The sequence below is a fragment of the Aythya ferina genome (assembly GCF_964211825.1).
Source record: "Aythya ferina genome assembly, chromosome: 2".
Taxonomy (NCBI): domain Eukaryota; kingdom Metazoa; phylum Chordata; class Aves; order Anseriformes; family Anatidae; genus Aythya; species Aythya ferina.
This window is the reverse complement of record NC_140297.1, coordinates 160569699-160588141: the sequence shown is the minus strand read 5'-3', so window position 1 is coordinate 160588141 and position 18443 is coordinate 160569699. Positions and strand designations below refer to the sequence as shown.

At 62.2% G+C, this 18443-nt stretch overlaps 2 protein-coding genes and 1 long non-coding RNA gene across 4 annotated transcripts in view; 1 reads left to right on the top strand and 2 right to left on the bottom strand.

Moving 5' to 3' along the window:
• Positions 1-7726: 7726 nt before the first annotated feature.
• VPS28 (VPS28 subunit of ESCRT-I) lies at positions 7727-14996 on the top strand. 2 transcript variants are annotated; one of them, XM_084508545.1, is made up of 9 exons: positions 7727-7843; positions 7978-8006; positions 8709-8746; positions 10277-10366; positions 11018-11123; positions 13358-13459; positions 13571-13624; positions 14597-14688; positions 14767-14996. In XM_084508545.1, the coding sequence occupies exons 1-9, from the start codon at positions 7807-7809 to the stop codon at positions 14882-14884; spliced, it is 666 nt and encodes a 221-aa protein (XP_084364671.1). In that variant the 5' UTR covers positions 7727-7806; the 3' UTR covers positions 14885-14996. The 2 variants fall into 2 exon arrangements, with proteins under 2 accessions (XP_084364671.1, XP_084364670.1); XM_084508544.1 differs by having other exon boundaries at positions 7748-7843; positions 7975-8006.
• LOC311431251 lies at positions 12087-12596 on the bottom strand. The gene is made up of 3 exons (XR_014689316.1): positions 12475-12596; positions 12178-12251; positions 12087-12134 (listed from the first exon to the last, which is right to left on the bottom strand). It is a non-coding gene; the product is annotated as an uncharacterized lncRNA (long non-coding RNA).
• Positions 14997-15122: 126 nt separating the features above from the next.
• The window catches only part of TONSL (tonsoku like, DNA repair protein), a gene marked incomplete at its 5' end in the record, with an annotated part of 6496 nt that continues 3175 nt past the window's right edge, over positions 15123-18443 (bottom strand). Inside the window, 5 exons of the mRNA XM_084510928.1 lie at positions 15123-15479; positions 15578-15711; positions 16529-16602; positions 16685-16857; positions 16949-17152. Of these exons, the coding sequence (XP_084367054.1) occupies positions 15313-15479; positions 15578-15711; positions 16529-16602; positions 16685-16857; positions 16949-17152 (752 nt within the window). The 3' untranslated portion in view covers positions 15123-15312. The remainder of the gene's footprint in view (positions 15480-15577; positions 15712-16528; positions 16603-16684; positions 16858-16948; positions 17153-18443) is intronic.

Sequence of the window (18443 nt, the reverse complement as noted above, 5' to 3'; positions counted from 1 at the left end):
GGGTGTCCCCTCAATGGGGTGTCCCCTCCCCGGGGGTGTCCCCTCTATGGGATGTCCCCTCTCCGGGGGTGTCCCCTCCCCGGGGGTGTCCCCCTCTATGGGGGTGTCCCCTCTCCGGGGTGTCCCCTCTCCAGGGTGTCCCCTCTCCGGGGTGTCCCCTCTCCATGGTGTCCCCTCACTGGGGTGTCCCCTCTATGGGGTGTCCCCTCTCCGGGGGTGTCCCCCTCTATGGGATGTCCCCTCTCCGGGGTGTCCCCTCAATGGGGTGTCCCCTCTCCGGGGGTGTCCCCTCTCCGGGGGTATCCCCTCTATGGGGGTGTCCCCCCAGTGGGGGTGTCCCCTCTCCGGGGTGTCCCCTCTCCAGGTTGTCCCCTCTCCGGGGTGTCCCCTCACCGGGGTGTCCCCTCTACGGGGGTGTCCCCTCTCCGGGGTGTCCCCTCTATGGGGGTGTCCCCTCTCCAGGGTGTCCCCTCTCCGGGGGTGTCCCCCTCTATGGGGGTGTCCCCCCAATGGGGGTGTCCCCTCTATGGGGTGCCGGGGTCCCCTCGTCCCTCCCCGTCCCCTCCGGTGCCCGAGGATTTTGGACGCCACCCCCCGTCCACGTGCGCGGGGCGTGCGCGCACACGCGTGCCCCGTGGCCATGGACTCTTCCCCGAAGCCAAAGGGCGCCGGGGGCACCGGGGGCACCCATGGGTGCCATGGTGGCACCACCGCACCCATGGGGGCCCAGTGGCCTAATGGACAAGGCATCAGCCTCCGGAGCTGGGGACTGTGGGTTCGAGTCCCACCTGGGTCGGGGCGAGGTGGTTTTTGGGTCCCCCCACCGTCCCCCCACCCTTGGGTGCTGGGTGGCACCGGGTGGCACCAGGAAGGGGAAGCGGCCGCGGGGAAAACCCCGGGAGGTGGCTGCGGGGTCAGGGAAACTGAGGCAGGGTGGGGAGGAGGAATGCGGCTGCACCAGTCCCACGGGAGGAGAATGAGGAAAAAGAGGAAAAATCGGGGGAATTTGGGGATTTCCCCTTCGGGGGCGGGGGCTGGGACGCTGCGACGCTGCGCCTTGGCTCCAAATCCCCGATTTCCGCCCCAAAACCCCTGGCTGTACGTAGCCCATGCCCCCCACCCCCCGACGTTGGGGTGGCCACGCTCCTGGGGCCACCGGGGCCACCGCGTCCCCGGGGCTTTGTTCTGGGGCCCTGCGGGGACAACGGGTGCCCGGGCACGGCGCGCGGCGGCACCGCGGCGAGACCCCGACCCCAAACCTGACCCCGACCCCAAACCTGACCCCGAACCTGACCCCGACTCCGACCCCGACCCCGTGCAAGCCCTGGGTGTACTGGGGAAAGCCCTGGGTGGACTGGGGAGAGCACTGGGTGTACTGGGGAAAGCCCTGGGTGGACTGGGGAGAGGCCTGGGTGTACTGGGGAGAGCACTGGGTGGACTGGGGAGAGCACTGGGTGGACTGGGGAGAGGCCTGGGTGTATATTGGAGAGCACTGGGTGTACTGGGGAGAGCACTGGGTGTACTGGGGGGAGCACTGGGTGTACTGGGAAGAGCCCTGGGTGGACTGGGAAGAGGCCTGGGCGTATATTGGAGAGCACTGGGTGAACTGGGGAGAGCACTGGGAGTACTGGGGAGAGCACTGGGAGTACTGGGGAGAGCACTGGGTGTATATTGGGGAGCTCTGGGTGTACTGTAAACAGCCCTGGGTGTACTGGGGAGAGCACTGGATGTACTGGGGAGAACCCTGGGTGTACTGGGGAGAGTACTGGGTGTACTGGGCGGAGCCCTGGGTGTACTGGGGAGAGGCCTGGGTGTACTGGGGAGAGCTCTGGTTGTACTGGGGGGAGCACTGGGTGTACTGGGAAGAGGCCTGGGTGGACTGGGGAGAGGCCTGGGCATATATTGGAGAGCCCTGGGTGTACTGCGGAGAGCACTGGGTGTACTGGGGAGAGCCCTGGGTGTACTGGGGAGAGCACTGGGTGTACTGGGGAGAGCCCTGGGTGTACTGGGGAGAGGCCTGGGTGTACTGGGGAGAGCTCTGGGTGTATATTGGGGAGTACTGGGTGTACTGGGGAGAAGCCTGGGTGAACTGGGGAGAGCCCTGGGTGTACTGGGGAGACTGCTGGGTGTACTGGGAACAGCCCTGGGTGTACTGGGCGGAGCCCTGGGTGTACTGGGGAGAGCACTGGGTGTACTGGGGAGAGCCCAGGGTGTACTGGGGAGAGTACTGGTTGTACTGGGGAGAGTACTGGGTGAACTGGGGAGAAGCCTGGGTGTACTGGGGAGAGCACTGGGTGTACTGGGGAGAGTACTGGGTGTACTGGGCGGAGCCCTGGGTGTACTGGGGAGAGGCCTGGGTGTACTGGGGAGAGCTCTGGTTGTACTGGGGGGAGCACTGGGTGTACTGGGAAGAGGCCTGGGTGGACTGGGGAGAGGCCTGGGCATATATTGGAGAGCCCTGGGTGTACTGGGGAGAGCACTGGGTGTACTGGGAAGAGGCCTGGGTGGACTGGGGAGAGGCCTGGGCATATATTGGAGAGCCCTGGGTGTACTGCGGAGAGCACTGGGTGTACTGGGGAGAGCCCTGGGTGTACTGGGGAGAGCACTGGGTGTACTGGGGAGAGCCCTGGGTGTACTGGGGAGAGGCCTGGGTGTACTGGGGAGAGCTCTGGGTGTATATTGGGGAGTACTGGGTGTACTGGGGAGAAGCCTGGGTGAACTGGGGAGAGCCCTGGGTGTACTGGGGAGACTGCTGGGTGTACTGGGAACAGCCCTGGGTGTACTGGGCGGAGCCCTGGGTGTACTGGGGAGAGCACTGGGTGTACTGGGGAGAGCCCAGGGTGTACTGGGGAGAGTACTGGTTGTACTGGGGAGAGTACTGGGTGAACTGGGGAGAAGCCTGGGTGTACTGGGGAGAGCACTGGGTGTACTGGGGAGAGTGCTGGGTGTACTGGGAACAGCCCTGGGTGTACTGGGGACAGCACTGGGTGTACTGGGGAGAGCCCTGGACTTATATTGGAGAGCCCTGGGTATACTGGGGAGAGCCCTAGTTGTACTGGGGAGAGGCTTGGGTGTACTGGGGAGAGCGCTGGGTGTACTGGGGTCCTCCTGGAGGATTCGACGCGACTCGACTTGACTCTACTCAACCCTACTCAACTCTACTGGACTCGACTCTACTCAACTCAACTCAACTCTACTCTTTGCTCTACTCCACTCTACTCTACCCTACCCAACTCTACCCCACCATATATATATACACCATATACATACACCATATATATACACCATATATATATACACCATATATATACACCATATATATACACCATATATATACACCATATATATATACACCATATATATACACCATATATATACACCATATATATACACCATATATATACACCATATATATACACCATATATATATACACCATATATATACACCATATACATACACCATATATATACACCATATATATATACACCATATATATACACCATATATATACACCATATATATACACCATATATATATACACCATATATATACACCATATATATACACCATATATATACACCATATATATACACCATATATATACACCATATATATATACACCATATATATATACACCATATATATATACACCATATATATACACCATATATATACACCATATATATACACCATATATATACACCATATATATATACACCATATATATACACCATATATATACACCATATATATACACCATATATATACACCATATATATACACCATATATATATACACCATATATATACACCATATATATACACCATATATATACACCATATATATATACACCATATATATACACCATATATATATACTGCATATATATACACCATATATATACACCATATATATACACCATATATATACACCATATATATATACACCATATATATATACACCATATATATATACACCATATATATACACCATATATATACACCATATATATATACACCATATATATACACCATATATATACACCATATATATACACCATATATATATACACCATATATATACACCATATATATACACCATATATATATACACCATATATATACACCATATATATACACCATATATATACACCATATATATATACACCATATATATACACCATATATATATACACCATATATATACACCATATATATACACCATATATATACACCATATATATATACACCATATATATACACCATATATATACACCATATATATACACCATATATATATACACCATATATATACACCATATATATACACCATATATATATACACCATATATATACACCATATATATACACACCATATATATACACACCATATATATACACCATATATATACACCATATATATATACACCATATATATACACCATATATATATACACCATATATATATACACCATATATATACACCATATATATATACACCATATATATACACCATATATATACACCATATATATATACACCATATATATATACACCATATATATATACACCATATATATATACACCATATATATACACCATATATATACACCATATATATATACACCATATATATATACACCATATATATACACCATATATATACACCATATATATACACCATATATATACACCATATATATACACCATATATATATACACCATATATATACACCATATATATACACCATATATATACACCATATATATACACACCATATATATACACCATATATATATACACCATATATATATACACCATATATATACACCATATATATATACACCATATATATACACCATATATATACACCATATATATACACCATATATATACACCATATATATACACCATATATATATACACCATATATATACACCATATATATACACCATATATATACACCATATATATATACACCATATATATACACCATATATATACACCATATATATATACACCATATATATACACCATATATATATACACCATATATATATACACCATATATATACACCATATATATACACCATATATATATACACCATATATATACACCATATATATATACACCATATATATATACACCATATATATATACACCATATATATACACCATATATATACACCATATATATATACACCATATATATACACCCACTATACCATATATATGGTATTCGTACCCCGGCTCTGCTCTCGTGAGACCCCCCAAGGCATTGCAGCCACTCTCCGTATCCTTGTGCTCTGCCTCCTCCTCCTCCTCCTCCTCCTCCTCCTCCTCCTGCTCCTCCTTCTCTTCTCCACCTCCTTCTCCTTGACATGACGATACAACAACGTGACGACATGATGACACGACAGCGTGATGACACGATGATATGATATGGTGACACGATGATATGATGACATGATGACATGATGTGATGACGTAAGGACATGACGATATGACGATGTGATGACATGGCAAGGTGAGGACATGACATGACAGCGTAACGACATGACGGTGTGACAACATGGCAATGTGACGACACGAGGACATGGCAATATCATGACGTGAGGACGACAACGTGATGATATGATGACGTGATAACATGAAAACGTGATGACATGACAACACAATGACGTGATGACGTCAGGACATGACGATATGACAACATGATGACATGACATGAGAACATGACAACATGTTGACGTGACAACGTGATGACATGATGACATGACGATATGACAACATGACGACATGACAACGTAATGACATGATGATATGATGACATGACAACATGATGACGTGATGACATGACAACGTGACAACACGACAGCACGACAACATGACAACGTGACGATATGACGACGTGATGACATGATGACATGATGACATGATGACACGATGACATGATGACATGACGTGATGATACGATGACGTGACGATAGGACAACATGATGACATAACAACGCGACGACATGATGATAGGATGATGTGATGACATGACAACATGATGACGTGACATGATGACATGACGATATGACGACATGACAACGCGATGACATGGTGACATGACGGCACAACACAACGACATGACATGATGACATGACGACATGATGACATGACATGATGACATGACGATATGACGACATGACGACATGATGGCACGACAACGTGACAACATGACAACGTGACGATATGACAACGTGATAACACGACGATATGACGACGTGACAACATGACAACCCGACGACGTGTCGGCCCGCCCTGCCCCCTCGGGTCCTTCCGGCCCTGTCCCCGTGCTCCCCGCGGGCCCTTCGCCCTCCGCCCGCCCCTTGGCCCCGCCACGCGCCGCGATCTTTGCCCCCCCCCCGCCCCTTTACAGCCCCGCGGCCCCACCCCGGCCCCTCCCCACCCCACAGCCTTGGCCCTGCGTGGAGGTGCCCCCGGCCCCCTGGGACCCCCCCAAGACCCCCCGAGACCCCTGAGACCCCCCAAGACACCCTGAGCCCCCCCAAGCCCCCCCGAGCCCCCCAAGACCCCCGAGACCCCCTGAGCCCCCCTGAGCCCCTCCGAGCCCCCCCGAGACCCCTGAGCCCCCCTGAGCCCCCCCGAGACCCCCGAGACCCCCTAGCCCCCCTGAGCCCCCCTGAGCCCCCCCAAGCCCCCCCGAGCCCCCCAAGACCCCCGAGACCCCCTGAGCCCCCCCAAGACCCCCTGAGCCCCCCCGAGCCCCCCCGAGCTCCCCCTGGTGCCCCCGCCGCCCTCCTGCCCCTGGGGGTGCGGAGACCCCAGCCCCATTTCCCCCCCCCCTCGGTGGCCGCGGGGCCCGTGCTGGGGCAGGGGGGGTGCTGAGGGGTCCGGCCCTGCCCTTCCCCCTCCCTGCCCTTCCCCTCCCCTCCCCTTCCCCTTTCCTTCTCCTCTCCTGCCCTGCCCTTCCCCACCCTCTTTTCTTCCCCTCCCCTCCCCCTTCCCTCCTCCTTCCCTTCCCCTCCCCCTCCCCTTCCCCTCCCCTCCCCCTTTCCTTCCCCTCTCCGTCCCTTCCCCTTCCTTTTTCCTTCCCCTTCCCCTCCCCTTTCCTACCCCTTCCCCTCCCCCTTCCCCTCCCCCTTCCCCTTCCCCTTCCCCATCTCTTCCCCTTCCCTTCCCCTCCCTTTTTCTTCCCCTTCCCCTCCCCTTCCCCTTAGCCCCTCCCCCTCCCTTAGCCCCGCCCCCTCCACTTAGCCCCGCCCCATCCTCTTAGTCCCTCCCCCACCCCTTAGCCCCTCCCCCAGCCCCTCCCCCAGCCCCTCCCTTTCCCCTCCCCTTCCCCTCCCTCTTCCCCTTCCCCTCCCCATCCCCTTAGCCCCTCTCCCACCCCTTAGCCCCTCCCCCTCCATTAGCCACGCCCCCAGCCCCTCCCCTCCCCACTCCTTAGCCCCTCCCCTAGCCCCGCCCCCTCCCCTCCCCTTTCCCCTTCCCATCCCCATCCCCTCAGCCCCTCCCCCCGCCCCTCCCCCCGCCCCTCCCCCACCCCTCAGCCCCTCCCCCCGCCCCTCCCCATCCCCTTATCCCCTCCCCTTCCCCTTAACCCCTCCCCCACCCCCATAGCCCCTCCCCCTCCCTTCTCCCCTCCCCCCGCCCCTCCCCCCGCCGCCATTTTGCAGCCCCGGGAGCTCGGCGGGGGGAGGCCCCGGCCCGGTCCTGACCCCCCCGGACCCCCCCGGACCCCCCCCGGGACCCCCCCGACCCCCCCCCCGGACCCCCCCCGGACCCCCCCGCGATGTTCCACGGCGTGGCGGCCCCGCCGGGGCTGGGCGGTGAGCGGGGGGGGAGGGGCGGGGGGTGGGGGGGTGGGGGGGTGGGGGGAGGGGGAAGGGGGAGGGATGGGGGTGGGGTGGGGGGGTGCTCACGGTGCCCCCCCCCCCCTTAATTCCACCCCCCCCCCCAGCAGGTCCCGGGGCTCGGCCGGAGCTGTACGAGGTGAGGGGGGGGGGGGCACCGGGGTGGGACCCCCCCGGGTTGGGACCCCCCCCAATTGGGACCCCCGCCAGGCTGGGACCCCCCGGTTGGGACCCCCCCCGGGTGGGACCCCCAGCATGGGACCCCCGTGTTGTGACCCCCCCCCCCCGGTTGGGACCCCCCAGTTGAGACCCCCAGGATGGGACCCCCCGGGATGAGACCCCCCCAGTTGGGACCCCCCCGGGGTGAGCCCAGGGATGGGACCCCCAAAATCGGACCCCCCATTTGGGACCCCCCCAGGCTGGGACCCCCCAGTTGTGACCCCCCCGGCATGGGACCCCCACGATGGCACCCCCCCGGTGTGAACCTCGGGTTGGGACCCCCCCCTGGTTGGGACCCCCCCAGCCTGGCACCCACTGTGATGAGACCCCCCCCTAATTGGGACCCCCAAGATCAGACCCCCCAGTTGGGACCCCCCCGAGATGGGACCTGGTTGGGACCCCCCAGTTGGGACCCCTCCGGGTTGGGACCCCCCCAGGATGGGACCCCCCAGTTGGGACCCCCAGGATGAGTCCAGGGATGGGACCCCCAAAATTGGACACCCCAGTTGGGACCCCTGGAATGGGACCCCCAGGGTGAGCCCCAGGTTGGGACCCCCCCCATTGGGACCCCCCCCATTGGGACCCCCCCCCAATTGGGACCCGACCCCGCCGCGTCCCGCAGGAGGTGAAGCTCTACAAGAACGCGCGGGAGAGGGAGAGGTGAGCGCGGCACCACAACACCCCACAACACCCCACAGCACCCCACAACACCCCACAACACCCCACAACACCCTGTCACCCGTCACCACACCGTGACACCCAGCATGACACCCCGTCACCCGTCACGACACCCCACAACACCCTGTCACCTGTCACAACACCCCGTCACCCGTCATGACACCCCATCACCCATCACAACACCGTGACACCCCGTCACCTGTCACGACACCCCACAACACCGTGACACCCATCACAGCACCCCAACACCCAGTATGACACCTGGTGACACCCCATCACCCGTCACAGCACCCCGTCACCCATCACGACACCCCTACACCCATCACAACACCGTGACACCCAGCGTGACACCCCGTCACCTGTCACGACACCCCACAGCACCCTGTCACCCGTCACAACACCCCAACACCCAGCATGACACCTGGTGACACCCCATCACCCGTCACAGCACCCCGTCACCCATCACGACACCCCAACACCCATCACAACACCCCGTCACCCACTGTGACACCCCACAACACCCTGTCACCCGTCACAGCACCCTGTCACCCGTCACAACACCCCAACACCCAGTATGACACCTGGTGACACCCCATCACCCGTCACGTCACCCGTCACAACACCCCCCGGCACCCCCCATGGGACCCCCAACACCCCGTCACCCACCCCGAGGCCCCCCCCGTCCCACCGCAGCCCCCTCTCCGTGGCAGCGCCCATCTGCCCCCCACCGCTGCGTCCTGTGCCCCATGGCCCTGCCCCATACCCTGCCCCATACCCTGCCCCATAGCCCCACTCCGTGCCCCACAGCCCTGCCCCATACCCTGCCCTGTGCCCCACAGCCCTGCCCCATGGCCCTGCCCCATACCCTGCCCCGTGCCCCATAACCCTGCCCCACAGCCATGCCCTGTGCCCCATGGCCAGGCCCCATGGCCCCACTCCATGCCCCACACCCTGCCCCGTGCCCCACAGCCCTACTCTGTGCCCCATAACCCTGCCCTGTGCCCCATGGCCAGGCCCCACAGCCCCACTCTGTGCCCCACAGCCCTGCCTCACACCCCATACCCTGCCCCGTGCCCTATAACCCTGCCCCATGCCCCATAACCCTGCCCCACAGCTCTGCCCCATGCCCCAGAGCTCCACTCTGTGCCCCATGGCCCTGCCCCATACCCTGCCCCATGCCCCATAACCCTGCCCCACAGCTCTGCCCCATGCCCCAGAGCTCCACTCTGTGCCCCATGGCCCTGCCCCATACCCTGCCCCATGCCCCATAACCCTGCCCTGTGCCCCATAGCCCTGTCCCGTGCCCCATGGCCAGGCCCCACAGCCCCACTCTGTGCCCCATAGCCCTGCCCCACACCCCATAACCCTGCCCCGTGCCCCATAGCCCTGCCCCACACCCTGCCCCACACCCCATAGCCCTGCCCCACACCCCATAACCCTGCCCCACACCCCATAGCCCTGCCCCACACCGTGCCCCGTGCCCCATAGCCCTGCCCCACGGCCCTCCCGCAGGTACGACAACATGGCCGAGCTGTTCGCCGTGGTGAAGACGCTGCAGGCGCTGGAGAAGGCCTACATCAAGGACTGCGTGTCCCCCAACGAGTGAGGCCCCCCCGTGCCCCCATTGTCCCCCTTTGTCCCCATTTATCCCCCTTTTGTCCCCATTGCCCCCCTCTGTCCCCCTTTGTCCCCTTTTTGTCCCCCGTTTGTCCCCATTTGTCCCCATTTGCCCCCAATTGTTCCCATTTGTCCCTGTTTGTCCCCATTTGTCCCTGTTTGTCCCCATTTGTCCCCATTTGTTCTCTTTGCCCCTCTTTGCCCCAATTTGTCCCCCTTTGCCCCCCTTTGCCCCCCCTTTGCCCCCCTTTGCCCCCCGTTTGTCCCCATTTGCCCTGTTTGTCCCTGTTTGTCCCCATTGTCCCCATTGCCCCCTTTTGTCCCCTTTGTCCCCCCTTTGTCCCCCTTTGTCCCCTTTTTGGCCCCATTTGCCCCATTTGCCCCCATTTGTCCCCCAATTCCCCCCCATTCCCCCCAATTCCCCCCCATTCCCCCCAATTCCCCCCCATCCCCCCCAATTCCCCCCCATTCCCCCCATTTCCCCAATTTCCCCCCATTCCCCCCATTTCCCCCCATATCCCCCCATCCCCCCCATTCCCCCCCATTCCCCCCAATTCCCCCCATTCCCCCCATTCCCCCCATTCCCCCCATTCCCCCCATTTCCCCAATTTCCCCCCAATTCCCCCCATTTCCCAGGTACACGGCCGCGTGCTCGCGCCTCCTGGTGCAGTTCAAGGCGGCCCTGAAGCAGGTGCAGGGCTCCGAGATCAGCTCCATCGATGAGTTCTGCCGCAAGTTCCGCGTGCGTCGGGGTCGGGGTCAGGGTTGGGGTCAGGGTCGGGGTCAGGGTCGGGGTCGGGGTCAGGGTCGGGGTCAGGGTCGGGGTCAGGGTCGGGGTCGGGGTCAGGGTTGGGGTCGGGGTCAGGGTCGGGGTCGGGCTCGGGCTCGGGGTCAGGGTTGGGGTCGGGGTCAGGGTCGGGGTCAGGGTCGGTGTCGGGGTCGGGGTCAGGGTTGGTGTCGGGGTCGGGCTCGGGGTCAGGGTTGGGGTTGGGGTCAGGGTCGGGGTCGGGGTCAGGGTTGGGGTCGGGGTCAGGGTCGGGGTCGGGGTTGGGGTTGGGGTCGGGGTCAGGGTCGGGGTCGGGCTCGGGGTCGGGGTCAGGGTCGGGGTCGGGGTCAGGGTCGGGCTCGGGCTCGGGCTCGGGGTCGGGCTCGGGGTCGGGCTCGGGGTTGGGGTCAGGGTCGGGGTCGGGGTCGGGGTCGGGGTCGGGGTCGGGGTCGGGGTCTGGTTCCCCCCCCCCCGGGCTGATCCCAACCTTCGTGGTTCCCCCCCGTCTGCCCCGTGCTCATTGGGTGCCCGTTTGGGTGCTCATTGGGTGCCCATCCCCATGGGACCCCCCCCCTTTGGGTGCCCCTTCCCCATGGGACCCCCACCGTTGGGTGCCCCTTCCCCATGGGATGCCCACCGTTGGGTGCCCCTTCCCCATGGGACGCCCACCTTTGGGTGCCCATTGGGTGCCCGTTCCCTATGGGACCCCCCCCTTTGGGTGCCCCTTCCCCATGGGATGCCCACCTTTGGGTGCCCATTGGGTGCCCGTTCCCTATGGGACCCCCACCTTTGGGTGCCATTCCCCGCAGAACACCCACCTTTGGGTGCCCGTTCCCTATGAGACCCCCACCCTTGGGTGCCCACCCCCATGGGACCCCCACTTTTGGATGCCCATTGGGTTCCTGTTCCCTATGAGACCCCCACCTTTGGGTTCCCGTTCCCTACAGGACCCCCACCTTTGGGTGCCCACCCCCGTGAGACCCCCACCTTTGGGTGCCCATTGAGTTCCTGTTTCCTATGGGACCCCCACCCTTGGGTGCCCATTGGATTCCCATTCCCTACATGACCCCCACCCTTGGGTGCCCACCCCCACAGGACCCCCACCTTTGGGTGCCCATCCCTGCAGGACCCCCACCTTTGGGTGCCCACCTTTGGGTGCCCCTTGGGTTCCCATTCCCTACAAGACCCCCACCTTTGGGTGCCCACCCCTGCGGGACCCCCCACCTTTGGGTGCCCATTGGATTCCCATTCCCTACATGACCCTCACCCTTGGGTGCCCACCCCCGCAGGCCCCCCCACCTTTGGGTGCCCACCTTTGGGTGCCCACCTTTGGGTGCCCATTGGGTTCCCATTCCCTACATGGCCCCCACCCTTGGGTGCCCACCCCCACAGGACCCCCCCCACCTTTGGGTACCCACCCTTGGTGCCCAACCCCATGGGACCCCCACCTTTGGGTGCCCATTGACTTCCCATTCCCTATGGGACCCCCACCTTCGGGTGCCCACCCTTGGGTGCCCACCCCCACGGGACCCCCACCTTTGGGTGCCCACCCTTGGTGCCCACCTTTGGGTGCCCATTGGGATCCCATTCCCTATGGGACCCCCACCCTTGGTTGCCCATTGGATTCCCATTCCCAACATGACCCCCACCCTTGGGTGCCCACCCCCGCGGGTCCCCCCCCACCCTTGGGTGCTCACCCCCGCGGGTCCCCCCCCACCCTTGGGTGCTCACCCCCACAGGACCCCCACCCTCGGGTGCCCACCCCCACAGAACCCCCACCTGTGGGTGCCCATTGGGTTCCCGTTCCCTATGGGACCCCCACCCTTGGGTGCCCACCCCCACAGGACCCCCCACCTTCGGGTGCCCACCCTTGGGTGCTCACCCCCACAGGACCCCCACCCTCGGGTGCCCACCCCCACAGAACCCCCACCTGTGGGTGCCCATTGGGTTCCCGTTCCCTATGGGACCCCCACCCTTGGGTGCCCACCCCCACAGGACCCCCCACCTTCGGGTGCCCACCCTTGGGTGCCCACCCCCACATGACCCCCACCCTCGGGTGCCCACCCCCACAGGACCCCCACCCTTGGGTGCCCATTGACTTCCCATTCCCTATGGGACCCCCACCTTCGGGTGCCCACCCTTGGGTGCCCACCCCCACAGGACCCCCCCCCCCACCCTTGGGTGCTCACCCCCCCCCTCCCCCCCCCCAGCTGGACTGCCCCCTGGCCATGGAGCGCATCAAGGAGGACCGGCCCATCACCATCAAGGACGACAAGGGCAACCTCAACCGCTGCATCGCCGACATCGTCTCGGTGGGGTCGGGGTCGGGGTCGGGGTCGGGGTTTGGGGTCGGATTTGGGGTCGGGGGGGGGTGGGGGCCGCCCCCAAACGCCCCCTCCCCTCCTCTCGTCCCCCCCCCGCAGCTCTTCATCACCGTCATGGACAAGCTGCGCCTGGAGATCCGCGCCATGGATGAGGTGGGGAGGGGTGGCCCCGGGGGTTTTTGGGGTGGCCCCAATATTTTGGGGTGGCCCCAGTGTTTTGGGGTGGCCCCGGGGGTTTTGGGGTGGCCCCAGGGGTTTTGGGGTAGCCCTGGGTGTTTTGGGGTGGCCCCAATATTTTGGGGTGGCCCCGGGGGTTTTGGGGTGGCCCCGGATGTTTTGGGGTGGCTCTGGGTGTTTTGGGGTGGCCCCAGGGGTTTTGGGGTGGTTCCGGGGGTTTTGGGGTGGCCCCAATATTTTGGGGTGGCTCTGGGTGTTTTGGGGTGGCCCCAGGGGTTTTAGGGTGGCCCCGGGGGTTTTGGGGTGGCCCCGGGGGTTTTGGGGTGGCCCCAGGGGTTTTGGGGTGGTCCCAGGGGTTTTTGGGGTGGCCCCAATATTTTGGGGTGGCCCCGGGGGTTTTGGGGTGGCTCTGGGTGTTTTGGGGTGGCCCCAGGGGTTTTAGGGTGGCTCTGGGTGTTTTGGGGTGGCCCCAATATTTTGGGGTGGCCCCGGGGGTTTTGGGGTGGCCCCGGGGGTTTTGGGGTGGCTCTGGGTGTTTTGGGGTGGCCCCAGGGGTTTTGGGGTGGCCCCGGGTGTTTTGGGGTGGCCCCAGGGGTTTTGGGGTGGCTCTGGGTGTTTTGGGGTGACCCCGGGGTTTTGGGGTGGCCCCAATATTTTGGGGTGGCTCTGGGGGTTTTTGGGGTGGCCCCGGGGGTTTTGGGGTGGCTCTGGGTGTTTTGGGGTGGCCCCGGGGATTCTGGGGTGGCCCCGGGGGTTTTGGGGTGGCTCTGGGTGTTTTGGGGTGACCCTGGTGTTTTGGGGTGGCCCAGGCGTTCCACAGCGACCCCAGTATTTCGGGGTGACCCCAGCATTTCGGGACAGCCCTGGCATTTCGGGGCGGCCCCGTAGCTTCGGGGTGACCCCAACATTTTGGGGTGACCCCCACTCACCCCGACCCCCCGCCCCCAGATCCAGCCGGACCTGCGGGAGCTGATGGAGACGATGAACCGCATGAGCCACCTGCCCCCCGACTTCGAGGGGCGCCAGAAAGTCAACCAGTGGTGAGCCCCCACACTTCGGGGGGGGGTCAAACTTTTTGGGGTCACCCCCCCTGACCCTGATTCCCCCCCCAAAAAAAGGCTGCAGACCCTGAGCGCGATGTCGGCCTCGGACGAGCTGGACGATTCCCAGGTGCGCCAGATGCTCTTCGACCTCGAGTCCGCCTACAACGCCTTCAACCGCTTCCTGCATGCCTGAGGAGCCCCCCCCCCAAATTTTGGGGTCGCGTCCCCCTGTCCCTGTTGTGTTTTGGGGGGGCTGCGTGGCCCCGAAACGCGGGGCCGGGCAATAAACCCCCCCCTCGTCCTTCGCTTGCGTCTTGTGGGAAGGGGACGCGTGCCGTGCGGGGGGACCCCCTCCAATTAGGGTGGGACCCCCCCCCCCAATTATGGTGGGACCCTCCCAACCCTACAGAGACCCCAAAAAGCAGCCCGGCCACGCTCATAAATACCTTGTAATGCCCTCAGCCAGGCTAAAAAAACACCGGGGGGGGGGGCAACAGGGGGGGGGGGAAAGGGACGCGAGGGACGCGTCCCGCGGCTGCGCCCCCGTAGGGTGACCCCCCCCATATCGCGATATCCGCCCCCGTATCGCGATACCCGCCCCCCGTATCGCGACATCCAGGCTCAGAGGCTGGTGCAGAAGAGTTTGCGGTGGCGTCGGAAGGCGCCGGGGGGGTCGGTGCCGGGGGGGCCCCCCCGTTTCACGCCGCGGCCGCAGAGCCGCAGGTCCCGCACGCCGGTGGCCGCCCTGGCCCAGGTGACGCCGTCCAGGGGTCCCTCCACGGAGCAGCCTTGGGGACAAACGGGGACAATGTCACCGCGGTGGCCTCGTGGGGGGGCTGTCCGCCCCCCCCGGCACCGCTGTGACCCCCCCGTCCCCGTCCCTTACCTGCCAGGCTGAGGTACTGCAGCCGCCGGTTGCGCTCGCCCAGTGCCCCCAGTAGCGCCCGCAGCCCCGCACTGGTGATGCTGGGGTTGGCCGAGAGGTCCAGGGACACCAGGGAGGGGCAGGAGGGGAGGAACCTGCAGGGGGGGGGGAGGGCAGCGGGGTGGGGAGGGGGTCAGGAAGGGTCCCGGTGGGGGGGGGGCACCGGGGTGGGGTGGGGAGGGGGATGGTGACAGGGGGGTGGTGGTGCCAAGGGTGATGGGGATGGTGACAAGGGGGGGGCACCGAAGGGAGGGGGTGATGGTGACAGGGGGGACACCGAGGGCACTGGGTGAGGGTGCCGGGGGGACACCCAAGGTGCTGGGTGGTGGCACCCAGGACACCGAGGGCACTGGGTGATGGTGACAAGGGGGGGGCACCAAGGGGAAGGGTGACGGTGCCAAGGGCACTGGGTGACGGTGACGGGGGGACACCAAGGGGAAGGGGTGACGGTGCCAAGGGTGACACCGAGGGCACTGGGTGAGGGTGCCGGGGGGACACCCAAGGTGCTGGGTGGTGGCACCCAGGACACCAGGGGCACTGGGTGACAGTACCAGGGTCACTGGGTGACAATGCCAAGGGGGACACCGAGGGCATTGGGTGCTGGTGACGAGGGGACACCGAGGGCGTTGGGTGACGGTGACAGGGGGACACCAAGGGGAAGGGGTGACAGTGCCAAGGGTGACACCGAGGGCTCTGGGTGAGGGTGCTGGGGGGACACCCAAGGTGCTGGGTGACAACTCCAAGGGTGCCACCAAGGCCACTGGGTGCCGGTGCCATTGAGGCCACCGAGCGATGGTGCCACGAGGGACACCGAAGCCGCCGGGTGCCGGTGCCACAGGGGACCCCCCCAACACCCCCCCCAGCCCCTTTTTTACCCCCCCCAGCCCCTTTTTACCCCCCCCAGCCCCTCACCCGAGCAGCTCAGCCACGGCCGCGTCGTCCAAACCGTTCCCGGGCAGCTCCAACCGGGCGAGCGCGCGGCCGCCCTGCGGAGACCCCGCAACCGTCAGCTCCGTGGGGACACCGGGGGGGGGACAAGGGGACAACGGGGGGACACAGCCACTTTACCCGCTCCAGGAAGCCCCCCAGGGCGGCGGCGAGGGGCAGGGGGTCCTCTCCTCGCACGGAGCCAACGTCCAAGTGCTCCAGGGTGGCCGCGGGGAGGGCGCGCAGCAGCGGCTCCAAACCCGCTGCGCCCAGCGCGTTGTGCGCCAGCGCCAGCGCCCGCAGCTGGGAGGCTCCTTTTTTTTTGGGGAGGGGGGGGATAATGGGGTTACGACAACCCCCAGGACCCCCCAGGGAGGAAGGGGAGGGGGCGCGGGGGTGGCTCACCGGCCAGGCCGTGGCTCAGGGCGAGGTGGCAGCGGGGGGAGAAGCCGCAGGCGCGGAGGCGCAGGGTGCTGAGCGCGGGGCAGGAGCGCAGCAGCAGCGCCAGCGGCCGGCAGCCGGCGTCCCCCAGGGGGTTCAGGCTCAGGTCCAGCTCCTCCAGGCTCTGCCGGGGGGTGGGGGGGGGGGGGCGTGAAGCAGGGGGGGGGGCTCAGCACCCCCAAAATGACCCCAGCCCCAGCCCCACACCACAAAACCACCCTAAAGCCCAGCATCACCCGCCAAACCCCCTCCCCACCACCCCAAACCTCCCCAAACCCCATCATCAGCCCCCCAGACCCCTACCACCACCCCCCCAAACCCCACCATCATCCCCCCAAAACCCCCCCACCACCCCCAAACCCCCTCCTCCCCCCCCCCAAACCTCACCATCACCCCCCCAAACCCCCTCCCCACCCCCCAAAACCCCCCCAAACCCCCCCACCACCCCCCAAAACCCAGCCCCAGCCCCAAACCCCATCCCTACCCCCCCCAAACCCCCTCCCCATCCCCCCAAACCCCCTCCCCACCACCCCAAACCCCCCCAAACCTCCTCCCCACCCCCCCCAAAACCCCACCACCACCCCCAAACCCCCTCCCCATTCCCCCAAACCCCCCCAAACCCCCTCCCCATTCCCCGAAACCCCCTCCCCACCCCCCCAACCCCCCCCCAAACCCCATCATCACCCCCCCAAACCTCACCATTACCTCCCCAAACCCCCACCACCCCCAAACCCCCGCCCCACCACCCCAAACCTCCCCAAATCCCCCCCCAACCCCCTCCCCATCCCTCCAAACCCCCCCAAACCCCCTCCCCACCCCCCAAACCTCCCCAAACCCCCCCCAAACCCCCTCCCCACCACCCCTAAACCCCCCCAACCCCCTCCCCACCACCCCCAAACCCCCTCCCCATTCCCCCAAACCCCCCCAAACCCCCTCCCCACCACCCCTAAACCCCCCCAAACCCCCTCCCCACCCCCCAAGCCTCCCCAAACCCCCCCCAACCCCCTCCCCACCACCCCCAAACCCCCTCCCCATTCCCCCAAACCCCCCCAAACCCCCCCACCACCCCCCCACCCCTAAACCAACCCCAGGATGCCGCTGATTCGGGGGTAGAGCCGCGTGCTAGAACACCCCCCCCACCCCCCAAAAACCCCAAAAAAACCCCAAAACCCCCCCCCAAAAAAAACCCAAACCCCCTCCCCACCTCCCCAAACCCCCCCCACCACCCCCACCCCCTAAACCAACCCCAGGATGCCACTGATTCGGGGGTAGAGCCGCGTGCTAGAACACCCCCCCCACCCCCCAAAAACCCCCAAAAAACCCCCAAAACCCCCCCAAAAAAAACCCCAAACCCCCCCAAACCCCCCCACCACCCCCCCACCCCCTAAACCAACCCCAGGATGCCGCTGACTCGGGGGTAGAGCCGCGTGTTAGAACACCCCCCCCACCCCCCAAAAAA

What these genes read in the sequence shown, in the direction of transcription:
- VPS28 (XM_084508544.1), top strand. Translation starts at nt 7,807, where the DNA reads ATGTTCCACGGCGTGGCGGCCCCGCCGGGGCTGGGCG. An exon ending in AACGCGCGGGAGAGGGAGAG is followed by an intron (nt 8,747 to 10,276) that starts GTGAGCGCGGCA and finishes GCCCTCCCGCAG; the next exon opens with GTACGACAACATGGCCGAGC. An exon ending in GACTGCGTGTCCCCCAACGA is followed by an intron (nt 10,367 to 11,017) that starts GTGAGGCCCCCC and finishes CCCATTTCCCAG; the next exon opens with GTACACGGCCGCGTGCTCGC.